General features: G+C 40.7%; 1 protein-coding gene across 1 annotated transcript in view; it reads right to left on the bottom strand.

Moving 5' to 3' along the window:
* The window catches only part of tmem104 (transmembrane protein 104), a 53,172-nt gene that overhangs the window by 5,762 nt on the left and 21,063 nt on the right, over positions 1–26,347 (bottom strand). The window contains exon 9 of the mRNA XM_034592396.1: positions 9,176–9,269. Coding sequence (XP_034448287.1) covers positions 9,176–9,269 — 94 coding nt within the window. The remainder of the gene's footprint in view (positions 1–9,175; positions 9,270–26,347) is intronic.

The following is a 26,347-nucleotide window of genomic DNA, read 5'->3' as shown; positions in this document are numbered from 1 at the left end:
AAGGTAAAGTTTGATTAATCAGCTCCTGGTTTCTCCTGCAGTGGCACTTTAATGTACTTCAGGAGGATCAAATTCATTACAATTACCGGGGGGGGTGGCGGTGGGTGGGGTGTACGAAGGGAAGGAGAAACTATCTGAGACAAAGGCGTTCAGCACTGAGGTGAGTGTTTGGGGGGAAAAATATATAACAATAATGGAGATATTATCTGTGGGAGATAAGAAAGAAACAATAGTATCACTACGAATCATCACCAGTAAAATAATAACAATAACAGTTATTATTGTTATTATTATAACAAAGAAGTAGAACGGGGGAATAACTTTACAGAGACAACACAGAGTAACAAATAACAAATAAGAAGCGATCCATAAAATTAACAAAGGAGGAAACATCAAAGACGGAAAGAAAAAAACTGAGATACTCTGGACCTGTGTTTCAGTAAGGGGATCATTCATTTAAAATGTCAATACGTCCAAACACATACCATAGTTATAAATAACCTACATTTATTGTTTTTGATCAGACAACTGTGTAATCATATCATAGTGAGATATCTCAGTAGAGCAATGGACAGATTTCTTATCCTCCTGATAACTGATAACTAAGTTTTAAACTTGTAGATTACATATGAAGACCTGTTCTATCCTGGCTCCTGTGCTGACCAGAACAGAGGTTTACCGAGTCGAGACTCTGCAGAATAACCAGATGTTCTGTCCCGATTGTCTTTAGATAATGGCTGGGATGAACAGATCGAAATATTCAGTATTCTGCCATTTTCCCACTGTGTTTTGTTGTTTCAGTGTGGATTATTTTGCACAATCAGTCTGAAAAACACCCCTGTAAGGACCAATTATTTTCACGGATAAACAAGAGTAGCTAAAAGTGACAAGCCGCCTCTTCTTTTCACACATTTTCTTTAAACTCACATCAGTGTAGATCTAATCACCCACTCATGTCATGAGCCAAAGTCTTTTCACTTGTTGCACAAGTGTTCAGTATTTAATGCGTCGTTGGCCTCGATCCAATGGTATCTTTGGCTCTGGGAAAAGCTCTGGGGGCAACATCCCCCCCACTCTGACCTTAAACACTCCTCCTTCATACAGAGAGGTCAAATTGTTTGGCAGCAGACCAACTTTCAATGACATGGACTCAGAAGATGTAGGGTTGCAACGGAAATATTACTACTTTCTACTCTCATTTACGAGAATTTGAAACAGTAAATTGTCATGTTTTAGAAGGTGAGACGACTCACGATTTGTAATTTTTTCCTCTAACAAATCATTTTCTGAAATAGTCCCAAAAAGTTGCTTTCAGACCTGCAATGAAACCCGGATATTTTCCTGAAAATTTCCGGAGGAGCTTTATGCGAGAACGGAAATGTCTGAGTACATGCTCTGGAGCTTTTCCTGCCAGTCCCCTAGTAAAATGTTCGAGTGAGCCCATACCAGAATACAACAGGAAAATGTCCAGAAAATTCACAGCGAGCGAGTCGGCATGTTGATGACGTTTCTAAAATGCGTCCGGCACTAAACTGGAAAAATAAAAATATCTTGGGATGAAAAAGAGGAGCCATACACGAAGGAGAAACTGACGAAGACGTCAACTTGGAAAGACGAGATTCGAAGGCTTTAAAGGCCAACGCTGGTGTCGATCCTTTAAACAAAAACACTGATTTCCGCAGCAGAATTGACCTCCTACATGGTATACCCAAGCTCCTCCCCTTGCCTGAATGTTCCGGACATTTTCTTGTTGTTGTGAACGTGTCTGACCACGACAATCTCCGCTTGGACTCTTTATATGTGAAAGGCAAACTCCAGAAAACTGAATTTGTGTCTTTTGTGGCAATAAAACTGTCTCCTACTGTTGTCTATGTTGTAGACGCCCCTTTACTGCATTACTCTCCATTCCCGCACATCATCTTTAATGTGTTAAAGATCGCTACAGCCCATCTGTCTGCTCCCGTTGCTCCCTCTGTCTTCTTTCTCCTTCAAACTCTCATCCTCTTCCCACCTTTCTGTCAGTAAGAGTAGTTTCGTGTGAAGCAGCAAGCGCAGCCACCTGTCTGCTCTGCTGTATTGCCAGAGAAGAAAAGGTAGAGGACGGGCGAAAGGAAGCTTTTCTCCTCCTTGACATCAACACTCACAGGCTGCACAGGAAGGAAACAAGCATGGGGCTTTTAATTAAAAGTACCTCAGGGTGGCAGGGCACCTTTTTGGCAACTTAAGCCAAGATTAAAATGCTGCAAGAGCCTGTGTCACACCGGTTAGCTACCAGTGCAAATGTAAACAAGGGGGGATAATGAAGCAATATTGCAAATAACCCCCTCAACCACCTCAAGATGGTGGACAGAAGCTGAATACTGAGAACAAAGCCCAGAGAATAAAGCTTTTCATAATGTGCTCATTTGTCACTGACTCTCAGCTGCATCCTTCTACATGCGGTGGAGGAACCATCGACACCTGCGACAACTTTAATCTCACTCATGGCACCTGGAGCCATCAATCTCAGTGCTGAGGTACGACGCCGCCATGAAGCAAATGCATTTTAGCTCACATCAACTGTCATGAAGGACAAAGGAAACTAAGGAGTGTGGTGCTATAGAGTCAATCCATATTAATGCGATTTACTTTTAAAGTCTACATTCTACAATGGAAACAATGTCCGTCCACGCGAGCGTTTTGGCTTCTTATCAGAAATGATCTTTGTTCGCTGTTCATTCCCTGCAACTCATACAAAAGTCTCCCACCTGGTTCCAAAAAAGGAACTGCATTGGCTACATGAGTCTTTAAGATGGAATTTAATTCTTGCCTGATATTTTTATCCTTGGTTTTTACTAACTTTTTCTTTTTCATTTTTCTTTTGTAGTTTTTCAAATATACTTATACACCACGAAAATTGTGTTTTCCCCCCAATGTGTTTGTTAGCAGGATTACACAAAAAATACTGAAAAGCTTTCCACGAAACTTCCTTCCAGGACATGGGCCAAGAGAGAACCAATTAAAATTAGTGAATCCTGACGAAGGGGCTGATATAGGATTCTTTCTATTACTTTCTTTATATTGTGAGAGGATGTTTATTGACGTTTTTCACCAATTTCTCAGATAATATTTCATAGATCTTGATAAAAGAAAACTTCCTCAGAGGGGATTACTATTTCATGATCTGAATCGTTTTGTTGGCTTAGCTATAAGGCCAGATTGAATTTAAGGGACTGTTCTATGCTCAAGGCCAAGGGCATTGTCGCAGGCTGCCTGACTGACTGCTGGTCTCCTGCACATACAGGCAGTTGTAACCTTATAAAACAAGAACAATTTGGCACAATGGCTGCTACAATAGAAAAACAGATTAACGACACATGGAAGTCATTACCCATGTTGCATTAAACACCTTAGGTTCATGTGAAAGGTGCGTGATGAAACAGGAAAGAATACGTATTTTGAAAATACCATTTTCAAGTAATGTTTCCTAATTTTCTACATTGAAGGGCCTGAAAAACTCTGAAATACTATGGATGCCAGATGTCAACATAGCTCAAGTGATGCACGTATCAGTTTGGGCGCAGCCTCCGAATGGCCTCCTAGATCAGGCTTCATTAAAGAGAGAGGTGAGAGCCACATTCAAATGCATACTGAGACCACTAACACATAGAAGTGGAATTATAATTATAATGATTATAATGATTTCCTTCATCATCTTCTTCCTTATTCTAGATTGACAGGAAGGGGAAAGCCTCTTTAAGAGATGCCACCAACTCCCTGATGTAATTCCATCTGAAGAAATCTGTCACCCAACTACAATCCAATAGCAACAGCCCCCACGTGTCCAGAGACCCTCCACCAAAGTCATTCATTCACACGCGGGGAGACATTTACTTCTGCAGATATCTGTCAGGATATGGTGATTACATGCACTTTCAAAGTGACACGCTGGGCTCTGCAGATACTCTCCGCTACACTTGACATGTGAACACGGGAAGTGAATATATATTGAGGAGGTGTCAAACAGCCACAGATCACATCCATATAAGTAGTGGTCGTCCATCATGCAGCCTGTGATTTATATTACCCGGATGGGGACAGGAATGACCTTGGGAGGAATGGCTCAACTTAACAACCCCCCGCAGCAGACTGTTACGGCTGTGCTCTCTCTGGTGGCAAACAAAGCTGTAGCTGTTAACCCAAGGCTGGCAGACACTCTCAATACTCGAAGGAGTCATCGAATGCCTATGGAGAAGGACTATCTCTGTGGCTATCTCAGAAGAGATGGGATCCCTGGACTCAATTAATGAGTAGAAAATGGTAGAAGGTGAGAGGTGATCAATCTCATGTGCGACGGAGCTCGAGAAAGCTTTGAGGGGGTGGGGGCCCGTTCCTTGGAAAGAATGACTCGGACACTTAAACGTGAGCAATTCATTGATGATAGTGAGAAGGTCAAGGACTTCTCAGCAATGCATCTAAAAAACTAAGAACGCACAAGATTCTGCTCTTTTTTTCTCACCTCGTTTGCCAGTTTGAACATCTCCCCCTCTAGTGGCTGTACCGCTCAGCAATCATCCCATCATTAATTAAGAGAGACACTCCTTGAGCACTCTTGGATAATCTCGGCGGTAATTAGCAGTGCCGGCTCTTTGCCCACTTCTCGCCAGGGTTTCGGGATTTCTTGCTGTGGCAGAGCTCTGTCACTTCAAAATCAGGAGCAGAGCTACAGTGAGCTGTCGCTGTCGTGTCTGGTGGGCGGCCGGGTGATAAGTGGCTGCCTTGCCTGGAGACAACTAGTGTGATCTCAGATAGGACAATCGGTAAACACAGCACAGAGAAGCACAGCAGTCGGCCTCACTGTTTAACGCCCCACATCGCAGCTCAGGTTCACAGGGAAGAGGCAGCCAAACTCCATGACACTGCAATATGTAACAGCTTCATGTGTAAAAGCTTCATGTAAACGGCTTCATGTCGAAAAGCTTCATGAAAACACCAATTAGCTCCCTCTCTCAGCCAGTGCTCAGGAAATGATCCACAGATAAGAAAGCTGCTGCCTCTAAAACCGGCAAGATGAGGAACAAGCATAAGAATTAAAGTAAAAAGTAAAAGTTTGTTTTGTTGATATTTAATTATTTGTTCATAACTTAAGTTATTCCATGAGACACAGTCCTCTTCTCCTGTGATGCACAGGGTGGGTTTTTTGTCATCGATTTGAAAGTCATAATCAAATAAACACGGTATCTTATTTTGGGATAAAACTAAAATTTCCAATTTGTTGGGACAATTTGTCAACTGATGGGAAATTAATGCAGAAAAACTTCAGAACTGAGTAATGAAGGAACTTTGTAAAAGAGTGTTGCCTTGACAAAATAAGCCACTTAAAAAAGTTACTTACTTTATAGACTAAGCAATTGATCAATTAAGAAAATTTATAAATCAAGAAAACAATTATTTGTTTTGTTTCCATATTTGTTTCCGACTTAGTTGACCTGAGGATAATTCTTGTGATTTAAATTTTATCTGTGACATTCACATAAAATCAAGTCTACTTTTGTGGGGTTGTGTCAAACAAGAAAAAACATCCTGTTGAAAAAACTAACATATTTTAAATGTGAAAAAAGGACTTGATCATGGTTTGAACTCAAATGGCTCCTTCGATTTTTTAAACCTGCAATTGTTAAAATCATTAATGTGTGGTTTGTATTTAGTATCTCTATCTATTTATGCGATAATACTTTTATTTTATACTCTTTTAAAACATAAGGCAGGAGGTAACATCTGTCATTTATTTATCTATCACTTATTTACAAATAAAAATTATTTAAATCATGTTTGCCGTGTGTTGAAATTGGCAGATTGAACTGTTTAAACATCAATGCCAGCTGAAATCTACCACAGTGTGGCCAGAGTGCGCTACAGGCTCACTTATGCTCAACGTTAGATACGTATACGAAAACGGACAGAGCCTTCAATTATGGTTCATTTCGTCTGTATTTGTGCGTCTTCTGACCTTAGCGATATAGACAAAATACAGGTGCAGCTCTCATTCGTCCCTTCACACCCAGGAATGAAGGCAGCTCTGGGGTAAACAAGGCCCTGAGGTCAGCAACCATAATTAAAAGCTTAGTTACAGGGTATAGATCTTATAGATCAAGTTCTCTGGCCGACGCAGACGTCAACTACACATTCCCTTAATCACCCTGGAACTCATCTCCGCAGGAAGTCAAACTAACATCAATACAGAGGGATACAGGACAGGGGCCTGCAACAACAGAGATTTGGTTGGAAAAATGCCTGATCCTTTCGTCCTTGAGTGAAAAACAGGGTGTCACAGAGAGACAGAAAAAGATGGTGTTTCTCAAATGTAATTTTTACAGGACCTCTGAACTGTGAGGTTCTGTTGTACGGTTCATTAAGAGCTGCTCACATTTCACCATCCCCCTGTGAGCTACATGCTCTGGACAAACTGAACTTTCCGCTCAAACAGCCACCACTGTCCCGCTGACCTTCAAAAACAATAGGTTCCTCTCTCACCCATTTAGAATGGCAGCAGGCGGCTGTGAATATCCCCTCGGGAACTTTCTTAGCCTCTTATACGATGTTGTAGTGAACTATGAGCCTGAGATGGATGGTGAGACGCTGGAGTTATTATTTTTTCTTGGTGCAGAGAAGCTATTTCACATCCTTTATCCTTTGAAGATGCAATGATGCACATTTATTTGACCATAAAATGAATTGTGTTGGTTCAAATATAATCTTAAAGAGTCTGTATTTTTATTTTTTTTAACAGAAAGCAAACTATGTGTCAATATAAATGTTGAGCAAATCGCCTAACAAAATTTGACCCCTTTACTGTTTTTATATTTTATTGTTTAAAGATGCTCATTTCATTCTCTATTTTCATTCTGGGAGTCCACTAGAGTACCATTGTCTGATTTACAGTTAAAAATATAAACTACCTGTTGAGCCTCAGAAGCACTGCTTCATTCTCTCAGCGAAGTGGAGGTTCTGAAAGCAATCTGTAAAAAACTCAGGCTACATCCACACGACAACATGTTAGTTTAAAAACTGATCACTATTGCTACATTTACACCTGCCGTCCTCCGACAACTCCGTTTTCAAGCGACTAAAACGGAGAAGTTTGAAAACTCTGCTGCTCCCGTCTTAGTTTGAAAACTCAGGATCTGTGTTGTAGTATGGACGGACAAAAACTGAAATGTTGCTTGACAGTTTTACCTCTTTGTCGCTCCAGGAGAGCATAATCCCCTCTAAGTTTGTCAAAAGATGAATTTGTAATAAAGTCTACAGATGGCTTTACATCGTGAAATTCCTGAAAGCCGGGAGTTCTGTGTTTTACAGTCTGTGGTTGTGCAAAAGGCGTCACATTGAAAGTCCCAGCATGTTACAGATAGCCAAGCAGCAGGCAGTCACACCATCACTCATGTTTAGTGCTAAAAGAAAAAAATAGGGGCTCACTGGACAAGAAGGTGACAACAGTTGAGTGGCAACGAGCGTGATAAGGCCTCAGCCGAGGGCAGAAGGCAGGGCCCTGATGCATCAGCCAGCTGCTAACCCTGGCGTCCAGCACACCATGTCGCCCACATGGGGCAGCCCGGTTCGTGCGACATGCTATGCTGGACGCCAGGCTTATCCAGGGAGTGTCACAACTCCTGTATTAAAGCAAACTAAACACCTTTCACAGCTTTAAAAGCAGCAGGGGCTTCTGTGGTTGATGCTGGTGGTTCCTAAAATGTGTCATATGTTCGATGCAGCTGTAAAACATCTGTCAAAGCACCTTTGAGCATATAACATTTCATTTAAAGGAACAAACTGTGATCCACGTGTAAACAGGGGAGTACTGTAGGACATTGGAGCCACTTGCTCCAGGGCGGTTATAGTGCTTTTGGGAACAGCACAGCATTTTAAATCCATCCTAACACACTGAAGCTGTCCAGAAAGAGACTCACATACATATTTCTGGAAAGAAACCACGCCATAAAAGCATAGTGCAGTCTGTTATACTCGAAAGGCTCAGAAAAAACAATACATATACAAGACAAACCGCCTCCAATGCACTTGATTCTCTGCACTACACAAAAAAGATGCACAACAGGAAAAGGAAAATTAGAGGAAATAATTTGAGTGCAACCAATTTATCTGTTGGATGATCAAATTGGTCGCTATGAGCCTTTCACATCTGATATATATTACAGAATATACAATGCACAAAAGTTATCTCCATTATCAGTGTCAGCCCCAGATCTATCTATTTGGGTTGGGCTCTAGAGCAATAATTTCATTGTTAGTACTGATGTGCATGATGTGATAAAAATAAACGAGCAGTCAGATGATCAGACAGGTAAACTAAATTATAGGTTCCCAAATTTTCGGCATCTGTACTCCAGAATACCAGTAACCAAAATGTGTGACCCCCATTAGGAGACTGAAGCGTTCAAAGAATACTGATTTGAGTTAGTTCATTTCCCTGTGATGCTGCAAACGGATCTGCTGCAACTGATGCCGTCGCTAAATGAGATGTGTATTTTAAAATCCAAATCTGATTTTATTTATCTTTCTTCTGAATCTGTTATCGCTCCAACACATGGAGGAAACATAAAGCTTCCTCTGGAGCCATTTCTAATCATCAGCCAGTGCTTTAAAGAGCCCTGCACAAACGACTCAAACAATCAATTGCATAGGGAGCCATGGGAGGATGAGGACAGGCGAGGCAGCGTGAAAGGTGCCGCTGAAAGCCCTGTGTTATTTAGCCAGCCAGCGGACAGTGCGTTTGATGCTGCTGTGGTTGTGTGTTGCTTCTGCGATCTGGCACGCGCCTGTGCGGGGGTGACGGGATCACCATGATTCAGTGGTGTTGTGATTTTAACAGCGGGGCCCAGGACGGGCGGTTTATTTTCGTCCGACGCCCTGTGAGTGACAGTCCAATCAAGCTTGGGACGGCCTGTCAAGCCTGTCAGGCTGAGGAATGAGGGGAGATGGGGACCAAAGACATAGAGCAGGACCAAACCATGATGGACGGACCTGAGCACGGCAGCCACACAGGCAAAGGGGTGTGAGGGGGGAGGGTGGGCATCAAGGAAATGGAAATGTGTGTAGGTTGAAAAATAGGTTGTAGCAACCAAAACCTTCAACATATCAGTAAACTGAAAGATGTGTAGGAGTGAGGGAGAATTCTTACCAATCCAACGCATGAATGAGGTGAGGATCTGCAGATATTTGGTCTTCTGAGCGTTAAAGAAAGCGAAAGGCCCCAACATCACCGCGAACACACTCTGCAGAAACACAAAGAAAACAAGCAGTCAATCAAACTGTAAAGCCCACATTGACAAATCATAATTTGCCACATAGGGCTTAACAATCTGTACAGGGTGCAGCATCGTCCGTCCTTAAGCCTCAACTAGATTGAGGAAAAACTTTTAACTGGAGAGTCACAAGTGAGGGATCCCTCCCACACAAGTGAGGGTCACAGAGCACATCAACATTTTGCTGGCGTGGAGGCATAAACATTTACAAGCTCTCTTGTAATTGGAATGTTTGCATTATTCCTTGATTGTGTGTTTGCTTGACCCTTGTTTCTGTTTTGGACTTGCGATTGTGACAATTCCCATACATGTAATTCTGAAACACCAGTGGAGACGCATCAATCCCCAAGTGCTGTGAAAATCCCATCAGCACTCTCCAAAAAAAAGATGGGAGACCAGATGAACAGGTGGGCCAATCCATAGTCCAACAAAAACTTCAAATCCTCTCGGGCCACAGCTCTGATTGCCTATCAGATAGTCTCTTTATCAAGAGCTGCAATCAGGGGCAGTGGCTGAGCGTCTGCAGCTCCAATTCCATCAGTTCCACTCGCTCATCTGCGGATCTCTTCCCTCCACCCCCCCCATTCTCTGACTGCACAGAGTGAGAGCCATGTGACCGTCACTTGTGTGCCATCCCATCTCCAGAGCAGCCTGCTGAGTTTCAAAGGCTGTTCAGACCTGATATTAACATCCGTCCCTGGTGAGATGATCACAACTGCACTGCTCTGAGTTTGTCAGTTCACACCTGGTGTCTCCACATGTAAGTTAAGTTTATTCAGTAAATCTTATTTCACATAAAAGTATAAATAAACACAATAAATATATGCAATTAAAAAATGTGTTAACATGGACCAACCCCCCCCCCCATAAAAAAATCTCAGTACACATTTGTGTGAATGGTCAAAATAAACTAAAGTGTTCATGTTTCTGATAAGTTTGGTTTTAATTAGTTATTACCTCCGCCAGGGAGATTATGTTTTGTTTTGTTAGGAGGATTACACTTGCAAAAACTATATTTTTATACTTGGTATATCTTGGTATACTTGGTATATCTTGGTATACTTGGTATATACTTGGTATATACTTGGTATATTTTGATGCAAAAATTCTGACATCTTTTTGGGGTTAGTATTTAAAAAAAAAAAAAATTCTCCCTCACAAACCCGCAGACACCCCAGCTAGACATCTAAAAACAATAGTTGACTCTTGCTGTGTTTACCCCTGAAACACTTTTGCAGGTAAACAGCGTTGCAGATCAAATCCAATACAATTGAAGTTAACGGTGACCGATTCTTCAAACAGAAAAAAACTACAGAAAAAAAAACATTAAATGCCTCCAGACTGCTCCTGTGGTCTCATCCAAGTGTCTGTAAGTTTAGGCTAAAAACATGGTGGAAATGATGCCATTTCGAGTCAAATTTGAATGTCGGGGCTTACGGACACCTGGAAGGAGTAGTTGTTTTTCTGTTGAACACTTCACCCACCCCTCTAGTGGTGAGTAGATAATGAGTGAATTTTCATTTTTGGGTGAACTATCCCTTAAAGTTTCTTAATGTATCTTACAGTGAACTACATATTGCTAAAACTGTTTAATTTAGTTAATTTGGGAACAACGGAACTTCGGAGTCAGCTATTATTTCCAGATGTCCAGCTGGGATGTCTGCATGGGTGAAAAAATAAAAATAAAACAGATTTTAATTCTGCTGAATAATGATGTTGCCTCTGTGTCTATATATTAAAGAATCACCAGCTGTCTTCTTGGCAAAGTGCGGCCAAAGCTCAAGACGAGTCGAAGCATAAATCTGCACACCCACAGATGTAATAAATGAATCATAATGAAGACACGTGTGTCCGAAGAGGAAAGTGAAATTAATGGCAGCCGGCTGATGGACCAAACGCTTCAGCACAGGGAGCCTTTCTCAGCATCTCTGCTTTAACGTTAAACTTCCACTGCACGATATCAACCCAGGCCTAAGTTGAAATATTTATTATTGTTTGAGACATATTGATCATGTAATGAAAGTGGCTCATTTAGCTTCTGGCATAAAGACTGTATACATGCGACTGCTACATCTGTTGGCCAGCTTTACTCATAGAGTGCAGTATTTGTTTTATCAATTGGTCCATTAATCCATTAAATTCATTAAAGCTGCACCAAATTACACTCGCTACACAAATCAGTTAAAATGGAACAATGTCCAATCCTCCCTCCAAGCGGAAAAACGCAGAGTGAATAGAAATGAGTTCTGACTGGCTGTTTTCAGACAATCAGCAATCAGTTCAACGTTGGTCTAGTTTGAAGTTTAATTAAAGCGTGTTAATATCTGTTACTTTGAGAAAGAACTACAACACACAGAGACATTACAAGCTGAAGTATATATGATGCAGAAACCTTTCTCCTATCTCTTTCTCTTGAAAAACAAATTTTAATTTTAACAATTTTAAAGTGAGACAAAAGTAGCGACAGAAGTTTTTCTAAATGTGTCTAACCGAGAAACGGAGCCAGAATAACAATACATTTTAAAAAATCAGGTTTTATATATTATGAAATTTCATCATGCAATTTCGTCCTCACCGAGTTCTCTCTTAAAACGACCACTGTGCATTTTCCCCACTTGACTGCACTTCGTAAATACCACGACTGACCAGTGGTTTCAAAGCACTCCTTCATTTTTATGTTGATCTCTAAAACCTTATTATACTTGTGAAAAATGTCTGGCCCTAATGCCATATGTAAAATAATTAAGGTTAATGAGCTAAATCATGTACAACCAAAACACAAAGGCACAAGAGCGGCACAGATGATGGAGGAGGGCCACAGGAAAAGACAGCATGGGAATGGAAAAGTGGAAGTGAGAGTGGGCGAGCGTAGGGGCATCAGATGCCATGTGCCGTAGGGTGACTCAGACCCAGAGAGCTGGCACGACTCTACCGGAGCAGATACATAAACTGGTAGTGTGTCACTAGAGGCAGCAGGAGATCACCAGGCGGACTTAAACAAACAAAAAAAAAAAGGTGATGCTAGGGCGCACACATATTCTGTTTATCCCACAACGTGTGGTTCTGTTGATGTGGCACACAGGGTTGGTGCTTGGAGCTCTACCTGACGGCTGCACCACAAGGAGCTGCTGAGCTACAGCAGACTGCGATGATTAGGCTCATGATTTTCACGCGTCAAACCGAAAACAAAACACAGAGACAAGCAAACCTGCTGGAAAGCCACAGAGAATCCTTTTCTATGCTTGATTAGGTGCATTTTAAATAGCAGTCATTTTACTAATATCACACATAATAACCTTGGCTCCATTTTCCAAGAATCAGCTGGAAATATGCAGCAGAGTCAACAAGGGAAATAAAAGTGCAAGACAACAGGAGAAGAAGAAATTAATACAACTGGAATTTCATAACTGAGACAGATTGGCACTTGGTTCCAATGCATTTATTCATTTAATACTTTGTCCAGGCTGTTCCAGCAATTTCATCTCACTCTTGCTCGCGAGGCCAACAGACAGATTTTCCTCTGCATTTTTGTGTCCTTGCCAGAGAAACTGCTTGCATTTCATGCTCAGTTTAATAAATGTCTCAATAAACACAAACACTTCAGTCAGGAGAGAAGTGGCATGAATCAGATTAGGCTGGAAGATTCCTTCCCATTGCCTCCTGCTCCTGGGCTCTGCTCCTCCTCCACAGCAGCAGCACACTCATCACCTACAAGCGTTTTACTTTTCACAACAAACATGAGAAAAATCGTAAAAACCTGCCATTTTTCCTCCACGCTATGAGACAACACCTGCCTGGCTGCAATTACACACATGAGTGGAAGGCAATGAACGGTGAGTCTAAGAGGAGAAACTGCGGAGGTGACCAAGGCTGGATGATGGATACAAACACTGAGACCTGTCCTATTTCCTGTGTACAGGGTTCAACTGAAAGTGTATCAGCAAATACCTGAAGAAAGAAGCACGCTTGCTCGGGAGGCTCATCACATTAACAATTGATTAATGATATAAAATTTTAAAAAAAAGACAACTTTGCAGTGATTGGTAAAACAGGAATTTCATATTTTGCAATGATTTTTATCCCAATTTCATGACCTGAAACTGATATTATTATGATGGAAAGTTTAAAATCTGCTCACAGATAAACATCTGATGTGAAATTGTGATTCCAGAAATGTACCTTCATCATTGTGACTGAAAGAAGACGTGTCACAATGTGAAGAGTGCGTGGAGAGCGCAATATTCTGCCAAGGCTAACACCACAACTCACCATGTTTAGGAAAGTGAAAAAAAAAAAAATGAGTGTAGCAACAAAGTAACTCATTACATTACATATATTTTGAAAAGTTAAAGACAAGCCTTAAATTGTCTGAATTGTGAAAATACCCGCTTTCCAGGTGAATGGTCCCTTTATGACCATAACCAAGGCTAACTCACATGTGCGTGGGTGTACCATTAGGCCTTTAGTACTGGAACTGTGCCCCCTAGTGTCATCACCCAGAACTCTCTGAGCTGTATTTTCACCAAACTTCACATGGAGCTCCAAAACACCAACATATAACATTTTATATTAGTTTGTTCACACAAAGGTAATGCGTTCACACAAAGGTAATGCATTCCACTGAATCACATGATGTATAACACTTTTGCTAGATATATAAAACTACATCCAGGTGTTTCTTAATCTTTGCAGGTTTGTGAGGGTTAAAAGCAAAGTAACAAAATCACATCACTTTTGTAAAACTTCTCCAGTGGCCTCTGTGACGCTGCAAAGTTATAATTTAGGAGTATGAGATTAATGGGGCTTAGATATGGTGAATGATCTCAATTATGGTGAAAAGCTGCCACTAACTGGCCTCCGAGGCCATAGCTGTCAATCACTTTCTTAGTCTATGACGACCAGTGTTTTGGATTTGTGCGGATGAGAGACCACCAATCCACTGGTCTCATTAATCACCGCATATGTGAGCGTTTCTCCTGAGCCAGGTGTTGCGAAGGCTTTTCATACATCACAGCAGGGCCGCATAAGTCAACCCCGACCGTCCACCCCATTAAATAATGAATCAACATGTTTGTCTGTTCTTTTCGGAACGGTGGGCCAAACTCTGCGATGGCACAGATGTCCTCCAGCTCTTGGACATCACTGCAGCTGAATTTGTATATCAGTTGTTCACGACTGCCAAGCTGCCAGGCATTTAAATTGTATAAATTTTAGATTTTTTTTTTGTCTGACAGCAAGAGGGTTAACAGTCAAAGACCCAGAGGACCAGCAGAGATCCTAGCACAGCACGGAAAATCACAAGTGCCCTGGTGATTCCATGCGGTAGTCCAGCTTGGACACTGATAATACCCCCAACAATCAAACAGAGAGAGGAGGATTATAATCCCCAATCCCCACAGTCCCAAGATCCCCGGCCATTTGTGTCTGATGTTAATCTTTATTCCAAACAGATTGGAAACTGAAAATACTGAAACTGCACGTCAATTTTTAATTAATAATTGCAAAATTGATGAATTTTGGTCACAACTTTGGAAAGAAAGGAAATATAAATCTTAAAAAATACTATTCTGTAGAAGTTCGATGTGCTTTAAGTGATAAATCCATGTTGACATATGAGGGGTTCATGCAGACTGTGTGTTCAGCAAACTTCAGCCTTCAACACGAGGAGCTTTTCTTTCTCAGCCTGTTTCCAGACCGATCAAACTTTTTCCAACTAACCTCAATTTTCTTTTCAGACGTTGCCTTGATCAATGAATGCAGAGCAGATCTTACGTTTGATATATTAATTATTGTCAGATGCTAACTAATCCCTAACCCAAACCCTTTCAGATGGGGTTTTAATACGTGAACATTGCATGTATGATATGTTGACGCAAGTCATAATTATATTATGCTCTGTAATATGTAAACAGGATTATGAATGGAATATTTTAACAGAAACTCATGTAAACATGGTGTTCATGTAAAGATAGTCAGTGATGAGGGTAATATGCGTGGTGTATAACAATTTTATACAAATAAAGTTATTATTATTATTACAAGTATTGCTTCACAATTTATTTATTTTGTGGGAGTGCATTTGGAATGCATCTTGTTTCCATTAATATGTTTTGTGTTGTTTTGGCTGCTAGTTTAAGTTTGGTAGATATTTATGATGTGTAAGAGTCTGGCGCCATTTGCAATGTGGCAGACAACTCTGGTATGTGAGATATTTTACAAGGAGGTGCAAAGTCACAAGGAAGACATTTCAAGAATTTCTTGTCGTCATTTGCAAAAGAATAAAAAGAATAAATAAATAAAAACACAAGCCATAACCCTTTCTTATAATGTAATTATAGGAAAGCTTTCTTTATTTTAGAAGATTAACGGGCTTCCTTTTAATCTCCTTTTCAGTCATTTCACCTGCAAGATTCCTCAGATGTGGAGCCAAAACCATGTCAATATTTTCAGTCACATCTTTTGTTAAACAATAAAACCAAATTAAAATCACAGCTTTAATTACAACATGCATTTTACAACACAAACATATGTGGTTGTAGTGAAGACAACAAATCGAATCACCAGAAGAACCGCTACAAAAACACCAGTAATTCAAGTCCTCTACGACTTCACACATCATTTAACTTTAATTAAAACCTTGAATTGATAACTTGGATGTTGAATATATAGTATTAAGCAATCTAACAGTGTTTTTTTAATCTATAGACAGTTTGACAGAAAGTAAGACACTGCTTGACACTCTTGTCATTGGGATTGGCTGAAATAAATCAGCAGTGAAAAACGAACCAAGCAAAGACAATATTGTTTGTGTGCGTGTGTGTGTCAAAAGAAGAAATCAGTGTGTAAAACAAGCCAGATTATTCAGATTCCCAGACAATATTTCATCTTAATGACGCAAAACAAAATAATATGCTTTTCGAAAAAAAACCACACATCATACACATGCAGGGTTTAATGGAGTTCTGGATATTATGGGGCAATTCATTGCCTTGGTGTTGACATGTATGATGAAAGACTTGAGGGGAACCTAACCATGGTGGTATGGAATAGAAATGGCATAAAATAGGCCACAAAAAGCCCAGGAGATACGAGCAAACCCTTATGATGGCAATAACACGTCAACTGATTCAATGAACACACGAGCAGCAGCGAGGAAAAGAAAGTTAAGACAAAGATGCTCACAACATGAAGGTGGGGGTGGGTGTTGTGAGCAGGGGCAGATATTACAGAGGGGAGCAGAGTTGGTGCCTCGGAGGCAACACAACGCACTTGAAACCATATTGGAACGATATGTCTGTTAGAATGAACAAGAGTCTACCTTCAGCACCATTAATCACCTGCAAACATCTCCATCAAGTGGACGTAATTTACATAAATCATAAAAGAATGAATCAGTAGAACTGACATATTTCAAAAACCAATTAATGAAAACTAATTAAGATGTATGGCTCCATGCTGCTTTATTTTCCCTTTGTCAAGAAAGAATTAACTAAGCGTAGTTTACCTAATGTCAGAATCTCACCACCAAATATAACAAATGTTTGATATTTACGATGAAACATCTGTGGGACAATTCAGTCGGTGGCATTAGGATAATGTCTGTAAACCCTTCACTCTACAGGATCGTTTGGCCAGATAATCTGCTCAGATCAGCCTCAAATTGGCAACGTCCCCCGCGATCGTCACGAAGGGAGAATCTGACCTGAAATCTTCCTAATTATCCTCTAGTGCAGCACGAATAAGTGTCTATGTCTGCTAAGTGACAGTGCAATTATTATTAATTAATGCCAGGATGGCAAAGAGCGTAGCGCTGCCATGATTTCTCACTGAATCATATGTCAAACAAAAAAATGTATCTTTGATAGTCGATATTCTCTGGTTTCTGCTTGTCAAAAATGTAATTATCTGTTTTATCTCTTTGTAAACTAAAGACCTCACCATGCAGACTCTGAGTGTAATTAATTTTAATAAATAACGGAGTGAGTGCACTTTGGCAAAGAGCGCAGAGCCGCCATGATTCCTGAATGAATCATATGTCAACAGACAAAAATAAATGATAAATGATAATCCATATACTGGTTCCAGCTTCTCAGTTTCCCAGCTCCACTCCCAACTAAAGATCGTTACACATGTAATTTAAACCTTTGGGCATGAAATTACTGATTTTTTTTTTTTAGATTAAACAATTAATCAATAAATTAATCAAATAATAGTCATTATTTGCCGGTCTAACAGAGTGTCAGAGCCTCATGGATGAAAATAAAGGAACAAACCAACAGAACTTGACAGCAAATTAGTCATTTAAGATCTTTAATGAGAATAAGTTAATTTGTAGATGCAGTTAATGAAAGGATCCAGACATTAAATGTCTTCTACATAATAATAATAATCAGTGAGAATGATGCTGTGCATAAAACCAGGAACTGAGGGTGAAATTACAGCAGATTCAGGTAAAGCAAGAAACTGAGCTGTGACCTTAAATCAACAACAATAACAACAACTGAGTAAGACATTAAGAAAGGGGAGGTCAACCTAAATGTGACTGACAAAGTCTGGAGAGATTTGTTTAATTAAATTGTGTGCTTTCTGTCTTCAGTGTCTGTGTCAGACGTTTTACAAGTGTTGGCCCGGCAACAAGGACAACTCTATTTTGCTGACTCAGAGTGTCCACAAGAAAAAAATAACATCACTTCAACCTCTACAGGATCGTGTGCATTCCTACAGCTGATGAGTAGAGGAGACATGTCAGAATCTAAAACTAAAACTACTTATAAATACAATTAATGAATGGCAGATTTAGGGTCACTTTAGTGTTCATGTCTGTGTGTGTGAGTGAGTGTACATTTTTTTATGTTTTATGAAAAAGGCATAAAGACCGAATGTAACTGTGCTTATCTGCTGCCAACAGTCCATCTCTCATGTGACTGTCTCTGTCGGCTGCTCACGTCCCGCTGGCTCTTTCGGTCAAGCTACAGAAACTCAACTTCCTCAAAGACATACACACAAAACAAACTACCCCACACCAACCCACACTCACACAGACACGCACACGCGAACACGGATAAACAATGCAGGTTTCAGGAAGTAGTGAACCAGACTGTGGATGACCGATCAGGCCTGATTCATAACATCGGACATTCCTTCAGCCAGTTTGTTCAAGTCAAGGCCTGATATCATTTTGTATAATAACCTAATAACAAATAAATCTAGCTGCACCAAATTAAATGTCTGATTTTGTAAATCAAGACCCATGAACCCACAGTGTTAAAGGAAGTGAAAAAAGGACCCAGCCTCTCTATAGAATCCTTTAAAAAAGTTAATGAGTTCTTCTTTGGCCAATACCTGACCCTTCCACCAAGTTCCAAGTTTCAAGAAAATTGGTTCAGTGGCTTTTTGCATAATCCTGCTGACAAACAACTATGAAAAGTTACTTCCTTGGCAGATGTAACAAAATCACTGGAAACACACGATTCTTTGCAAATATATGCACATTTTTCCAGGGTGTGAGCCAAAGATATATTCATGCTAATAAATTAGCACTTACCTGGGGTCTTTATGGTGCTACTTAGATTGTAGGATTGTTTGGGGTTAAAAAACAGAGACTGCACTAATGGTGTAAGCAGCAGCTGATTTGCATGAATAACACAACACTAAAATGTGTGTCTGAGTGCAGGTTTAAGGGATCTGTTACTGTGCATTTTGGAGGGTGCGAACAGACCCATCACCATCAGAATAATTACAAAGAAGCTTATAGTGTCATTAAGAGGTATCAAAAGGTCTATATTATATATATATATAGAGAGGTACAAATAATTTATACATGGATAGCCAAGCAGGCAACTTTACAGCTGCACAATCTGTGGAGTCTGCAAGAGCCAAAGAGAAAGAGTTAAAGACCAAGCTGAAGGAGATGAGGGAGAAAATGAATAAAGGAGGAGGAAATAATTTCCTAGAATGCACATATGCTGCTCCAGAAGGTTGAGACCCAGAAGGTCTATCAGGAGTGGAAGTTTAAATTTGAAGGACAGCTGTGAGGAGAAGCTGAGCCACACCATCCAAGCCGGAAATATAAAGGAAGAGATCACACTTCTGATCCGGCAAAACATTGCATATAAACACGTAAATAAATTACTTTTCATTCAGGTTTGTACTTTGATTCCAGATGATGGTTGGAATACAATCTCAATGATGATCTTTAAATAACCTGGACTCAATTCCTATCATCATTTTTAATCTACTATTCATGCAGAGCTACTTCAGAAGAGGACGTATGGTCAATGATTTCTGCATGTACATTCATTTAAAAAATGCATTTAGATCTGAAAAAGGCTTAATGCTTAGTGAAGTGGCTCGAATTATTATCTGTAACTCTAGATATTTAGGACAAAGTACATCCATTGAACTGCAGGAACATGTAAAATTACTGCAGAAAACAAAGAAAATTCATAAATATATTACTGTTGGTGAAAGTGAAACACATCCAACGCTGCAGCCTACACTGTGTGTGGCCCCAGAGTCGTCTCTACAGGATTTAAGATAGGATGATAATGAGGCAGAGGTGGAGGAGGGATAAAGTCAGGCCAGAGATGTTTAAATATATCCATAAATATATGGATATTATTCTTTATTTATGGATAAATACACCCATAAATATGGATCAGTAAATGGAGCTGAGAATACATTTTGGGGTACATCTCTGACTCAGGGCCACCAGGCTCAAAAATAATGCTGTTTAAGGACTTTGGATAATATCAACGAACAAGAGTCTGGGAAGATTAACTGTGTGACATTCATCTTTGGACGACAGAGCCTAGCTGATGGGAAAAATATGGAGCAGGGACGCCTTTATTTCACTGCAGTGCCACTAAATCACGCGGCCTCATCACTGTCAACCAAAGACCGCTTCAATATGCAAGCACAAGTAATGAGTCGGCCGGACTGTTTGCGGCAGAACTCGCGTGTAAAAGTTAATCACACACTGGTCATCTGCAGTGTGATTTAGCCGGTGATTAGGATGTTCCACTTGCATGGTTTTAATAATGACAAAAAGTCGTTGTGCACGGAGCTCTCACCTTCCATCAGCAGGGTCACATTTACCACAGAGCTTGTTTACATGCTCAGAATGAAAATGAAGCAGAGATAACTCAGAAAAACTAAAACTATGAGCGCACAGCATCGTTGCGGAACTTAATATTGATTTATATGTTGTACCCCAATGAGGCAATGCTAACTTTTCTATATTGTAATAATATCATTTCATTGAGAAATAACAGTAGGACATCCAAAGGCTACCATATAATAATTTAATATTCTTCAATCTACATAAGACACACTTGAAAAAATGCATTTTTGAACAATGCGTGATGTCATTTACTGATTTCATGATGTCACTGATCATATGGAATAATTTTCTGATCAATCTATTCATGAATCTCTATTATCTGAGGGAAAACAATAGAAAATGTGTTTTTCTGACATGTTTTAGTTTATAGTTAATCATCTGGAGATAAACTCCTTAGTAATATTCCCAGCTAGTCGGGACATTTTTTGCAGAATGTGAATTTTTTATTCCCTAACATCAGTGTCTGAATCTGCCCCCATAATTCCATATCTTTCGGGCTCTTAACCCTTCTCGCACAGCTATGTCATCATGTAGTTAAAACTCAGTTTCTCTCACATCTGCACAGCTGCTTAATCCCTGAATGAAGCGGGAGTGAATATCAGATTGTCAGTTTTAGCCATTTACAGAAAACGCTTGTGGTTCTGTGATGGTGGAGCAAGCTTCCAGAGCAGAGACTGTATACGTCTAAAACTGAGCCTAGACTGTCCAGAAAGTGAAGCCAAGATGGAAGTGCCTGAAACCTTTTGTGTGGAATGACTGGCAAAGTGCCACTCCACTGGTTTTAAAAGAAGTGAGTTTCTATGTCAATGAGAAAATGAACCTACTAAGGAGTTATGGTCTCAATCTCTAGCTTCAAGTCTTCAATACAGCATAATCATTTTGCAAATTATTATTGTCCCATTTAGAGTCAAATAGACAATAAAGCATGCATGTATGTGAGTGCCGTCCAATGAGTGCAGGTCACAGGTGTGGGTGGGTGTGCTGTGTCCTTGAGCTCTCAGTCAAGCTCCATCCCCTAACCCTCACAAATATAGTAACTACTAGTTTCATTTGCAGGGCAAAGTGCCAAACTCAAGTCTTTAAAACAGCAGCTCACAAACCAATGGGTGAAGTCACAGTGGATTGACACTTGTTCCAGGTGCCAGAATAGCAGGAACCTCACTCTCTATCTTCCAGAACCACTTGAAGGTTCATCAACAGGAGAGCACCTCCTCTCCTAACACATCTCACCGCCACTCACTAACAGACCACTTACACTGTCTTATTGAACAGTTCTTCCTCAAGCTCTTCTCCTGTACTGAAGCTTTAGAGTTGTCATCTGCCAAACAAGTGACTATAAACGTACCCAAACCTGTTACAAAAATGTATTTGTAGTCGTTCCTTCCTTTTCAAAAGGAACTAACAGTCACCTGTCAGAGTAAACACAGATGGGCGTCTACTTATTGCAGACTTAATGACTTTGAACAAGTTCCTATTTCAGAGACATTTGCCTGATTAAAAGCCATTATACGCAGTTCTGCTCTTCAAAAAAAGGAGACCATTACACGCCCACCGTGGTAAAAATAACGAGCAACGGCACGTGGCGAAGATTTATGACAGGCTCGGGACATATCTGGGGAGGAAATGAGAAACGATAATTTGCCTGCGGTATAATAGGACAAAGGCTATTTCACACCGCCCATCATCCCCCCAACTATTGTAAAAGACAAGGGGGACGCTTTCCTCCCTATTTAAACAGGTGATAAACCCTATGAAAAAAATAAAAGAACAAATCACACAGAATAAGGACAAATTTATATCGGTGGATATTTCATTCTCAACTCTGGAGAAGGGCACAGTGGATCAGTGGACGACAGCTGAGCAGCTGTTCTTAACACAACATGAAGCCAGACACAAAATTAGCTCAAGGTAACTCAGGGTCTCGATGGGGGCGGCTATTGTTAACCTGCCTGCGTCTTAAAAGTGGTCATGATCTGCAGCACATTTCATGAAAATCACGTTCATTAGTCCTCAGCATGTGAGACCATTACGACGCTGTGACACGTCCTTGTACCTGATAACCGGCTTTACACACCTTGCAGGCGGCATGTAGATTTGTCTCCCCTCCGTGCCCCCTCATTCCAAAAAAAGAAAGAGAAATCACAGTGGGAGGACCTTGTTAAAGCAGTGAAGGAGCAACTGAAGTAAATTTACTTTATCTCACCCTCCGAGGAGAAATGCGTGGTGGGAATACAGAAGCCCAACTATTTAAAAGGAGACACATGATGTTTTTTCAGTGTTTCGGTCCTCTAGTGTGTTATACAAGTTATTTTGTGAATGTTAAGAGTTCTGCGAAGTTAAAAACCCCATACATACATATCACAAACACACACGATGCCCTTGAACGTGAAAAAATCTGATAACATTTTTGTTGGGGGGAAATCTGTATTACTGATTATTAAAACCATGATGTATGAGTGTACAGTACACATTATCGAGTATAAACTCCTCATAATGAATCATTCACTTTATCACGCTCCAACACAATGGGCTAAATAACTAGCTAAATCTAAAGAAAACAGGTGGTCAGTTATTTCTGTATGACCGGTGCGTCTCCTTGACGACTTCCCCTTCTCACCAGTGACCACCAGTCAGTTCAGTAGCATCTCCTAGCCGTCCTGATGCGCCACTCTGATTGGGCTTCCTGCTGTTGAGTGGAGCGGACTCCGCACAACATAGCCCACACCTACCCCCCCACCCATGTGGTATCACAGCTCAAACACTCCTTCCTGCTGTGATAATCTCTATTAGACCATCTGGGAAAGTCACTGCCCCTTGACTGTAGCATATACCCTCCTCTCTATACACATCGAATATGAGTGCTCAGCCATGTGTGTTTTGTTTCTGTGGGATGGAAAACGAGGCCAATCCTTCTCATAAGTACATGTCATCAAGTCAGTTAAGTTAATCCAATATTGGTGTTTAAATGAAAAGAGCTTAGTCAAATAGGTTTATGTTTCTTAAGAGATTTAGGACATAATGTACTGTTTAGGTAAAGTCATTTTCTTTCAAAAATGTGGTTTTGTATAATTAATGCCACTTTAACTTTATATTTCCATAGTTTTGTTCATCATTCCTATCGGTAATAAATGTTGGTTGATTACTAAATTCTGAGAACGCTGCAAAATCCTAAGAGCTGGACATACACTGCACGTTTTGAGCCTGGTTTCTAAGACACACGATTTATTTTTGAGTCTCACAAATAACACTTCTGCTTAGTCTTGCATCATTTGCCAATCCTCCGGACTGGCCATCGGGCAGTCGGATGAATTTCTGACATGTCAGGCTCTCGCACAGTTGAAGCATAAACCAGAGTCGATTTCCCAAACTCTGTCTTTCTTTCTCACTGTCCCTGCACAAAATGGAAAAAATACACAGTGAAAGTGACAGCGGGACATGGCGACAAGCAATGTAGTGTGGACAGAAAACATGGAGGCCAGCCAGGTCGGACTGTGGTAACAGCACAACTGCTTGTTTTGACACACAGTGTGGCTCATATAGCCAAGGCAGCGCGTTTCACCCTTGTTCGCATTGTGAAAGCAAACTTCGACTACTTCTCCAGATTTGGAGGGTCCAACAGGTACAGACAGTGTGAGCACTGTGGCTTGACAATTGGACAGTGAAGTGTGAGCACACAATCGCCACCTTCAATCGCAGACGATTTACTCGTACAGTGTGAGGTGGAAATAACATTGTAAAACTGCACAGTGTATGAGCAGCTTTAAACAAAGTCCAACCGGACATGAAACAGACAGTCAAGACGAGCAGTGTGTAACAGGGTAAAACAATGCAGTAAAAAGATGGCCTCCCTGGGGAACGGAGTTCTTCTTGGGATAAATCTTTATCAGTCAATTGATGAACCAATCAGCTCTGTATGAGTAAAGTGGCAGGATGAGTCATTTATGTGCTTAAAAATTAACAAAACTTTGATACATGAGACACACACAGTAATTCAAACATCTGCATGAAGATAAGACGCAAAAAATGCAGCGTTTGTGTTTGATCGCTTGTACTGCATTGATTTTTCCATTACTTCCTACTTACTGGGAGAACAATAAATCAGCCATTTAAATTGTCCTAGCAGGGTGGAGGGTACCAACCGCTGCTTGGTTAGCCACTGTGACGAAGCCCCTGCAGTGAAATTCTAAAAGAAAACTTAGCAGGGGACAATCAAGGACAGAGAAGTTTAATTGAGGTCTCGGGACTCTCTGCTGGAGCTGAACAAAGACCCAGAAAGGCTCCTCTGTTGCACAGCCCCTTAATCTTTTCAATCAGAGTTGTGTAAAGGGCCAGGATCAACACTGAGGGCTCTGTTATGCAATGGCCTCAGTCATCTCTCATTTTCACACCCCCAAAGCCAACAAATATCATAGATATTGAAAGAAAAGCCCACAGCTGTCCACTCCAGCAGCGAACAAGAGAATCAATCAAGAGAAAACCACGGTCAATTGATCTTCTTAAGAGCTTTTAGAAGCTCGGAAGGAGAAAATGGCTGGCGTGAGCATGTCCATGGCTGATAGTGCTGCTGTGTAAAGTCAATACAGATTAAGTCAAAGATCTGACCTGATGAAATATCAACTGGGCTGCCTCGAGACTTATTACCATGAAGTTATTAGTCCGTCTTGATGTGAATTCAGCACAGAGGTCTTTATAAAAATGACGACACCAACTATAATGAGAGCGTGATGTGCATTTCAGTGTGAACCTCACTCCGTGGTGACTTATGGCCTTTGAAGGATGAGAAAAAGTCAACATGACGGAACTGGGTAGATTGCTGTGGACATCACAAGCAGAGGGCAGCTTATATAGTTTGAGGAAACAGCACATTTATCCCAGTTTCCCTGTCGTCCGTGCATCAGTGTCAAGACTGACACTCAGTTGATGTGACTGACACATGATGCTTGAGGTGTGGAACTTAAAAAAAAGCCTGATGCCTGAAGACACAAAAAACACACTTGAAATAAACATTAAAGTGAGAAACAGGGGTCCGATGAAAAAGAAAAAAACTCTCAGGCTAAGACACTGGGAGCGACAGGCTGAATAGAAACACTGGACTGATGAATACACACTGACATAATTAACAACAAACTGAAAATAGTGTCAAAACTCAAAATCGGACTACACTAGGATTAATGCTTAATGATATCCTCACTTATACTCAGTGCTGTAGTGCTGTTGGTAAAGGTCTACTGATACGTACAGGGGCAGTAGCCACACCTAAGGGTGCTTTCACACATACCTCGCTTGGTACGGACCTTCTGACTTTTCATTTTAGTCCGAACTACAATAAGAGGTGTGAAAGGTGCCCTGGACCCCAGTTCGGACCAATGGACCAAAGTTTTGTCCGACCACAAGAGGTGGCATCAGTCTGGATAGTTAGGACTTTTGCAGAAAGTCAAGATAGCATTAAACAATAGAAGAAGAAAAAGAAGAGGAAGCGTCTTGTCTTGCTTGCAGTCCAAACCTCTGACAATATAATGTCTGAACTGTGCATCTGGTGCATTGGAACTAGTTTGGAGAATTGCGCCGGAAGTTTGTGATGCTGGTAGTAAACCCATAATGATATAACAGCAGCAACCAAATTAACCTAATGAACCGGTTGATTCATTTTCTCCATTCAAATAGAAAGACTACTACTTGCCAAACTGACAAGACGGTGACATCAGACAAACCAATCAATGTCAAGGATAGGAAGACACAGCCCACGAAGCTGATGATGGCAGGATGTACGTATGCCATAAAAAATGATTTTGTCCGCTCCCTAAATTACATGTGACACCAATACTAACCAGATCCAATGTAAACAATGAAACAAAGACATGAACCTTGGTTCAGACCTTCAGGCCTGAGAACGCCCATAGAACTACCACAATTTGTTTTCCATTCT

Source organism: Hippoglossus hippoglossus, chromosome 8 (genome assembly GCF_009819705.1).
Source record: "Hippoglossus hippoglossus isolate fHipHip1 chromosome 8, fHipHip1.pri, whole genome shotgun sequence".
Classification (NCBI taxonomy): domain Eukaryota; kingdom Metazoa; phylum Chordata; class Actinopteri; order Pleuronectiformes; family Pleuronectidae; genus Hippoglossus; species Hippoglossus hippoglossus.
Note: the sequence above shows the minus strand (reverse complement) of the source record. Positions and strands in the feature narration are given on the sequence as shown.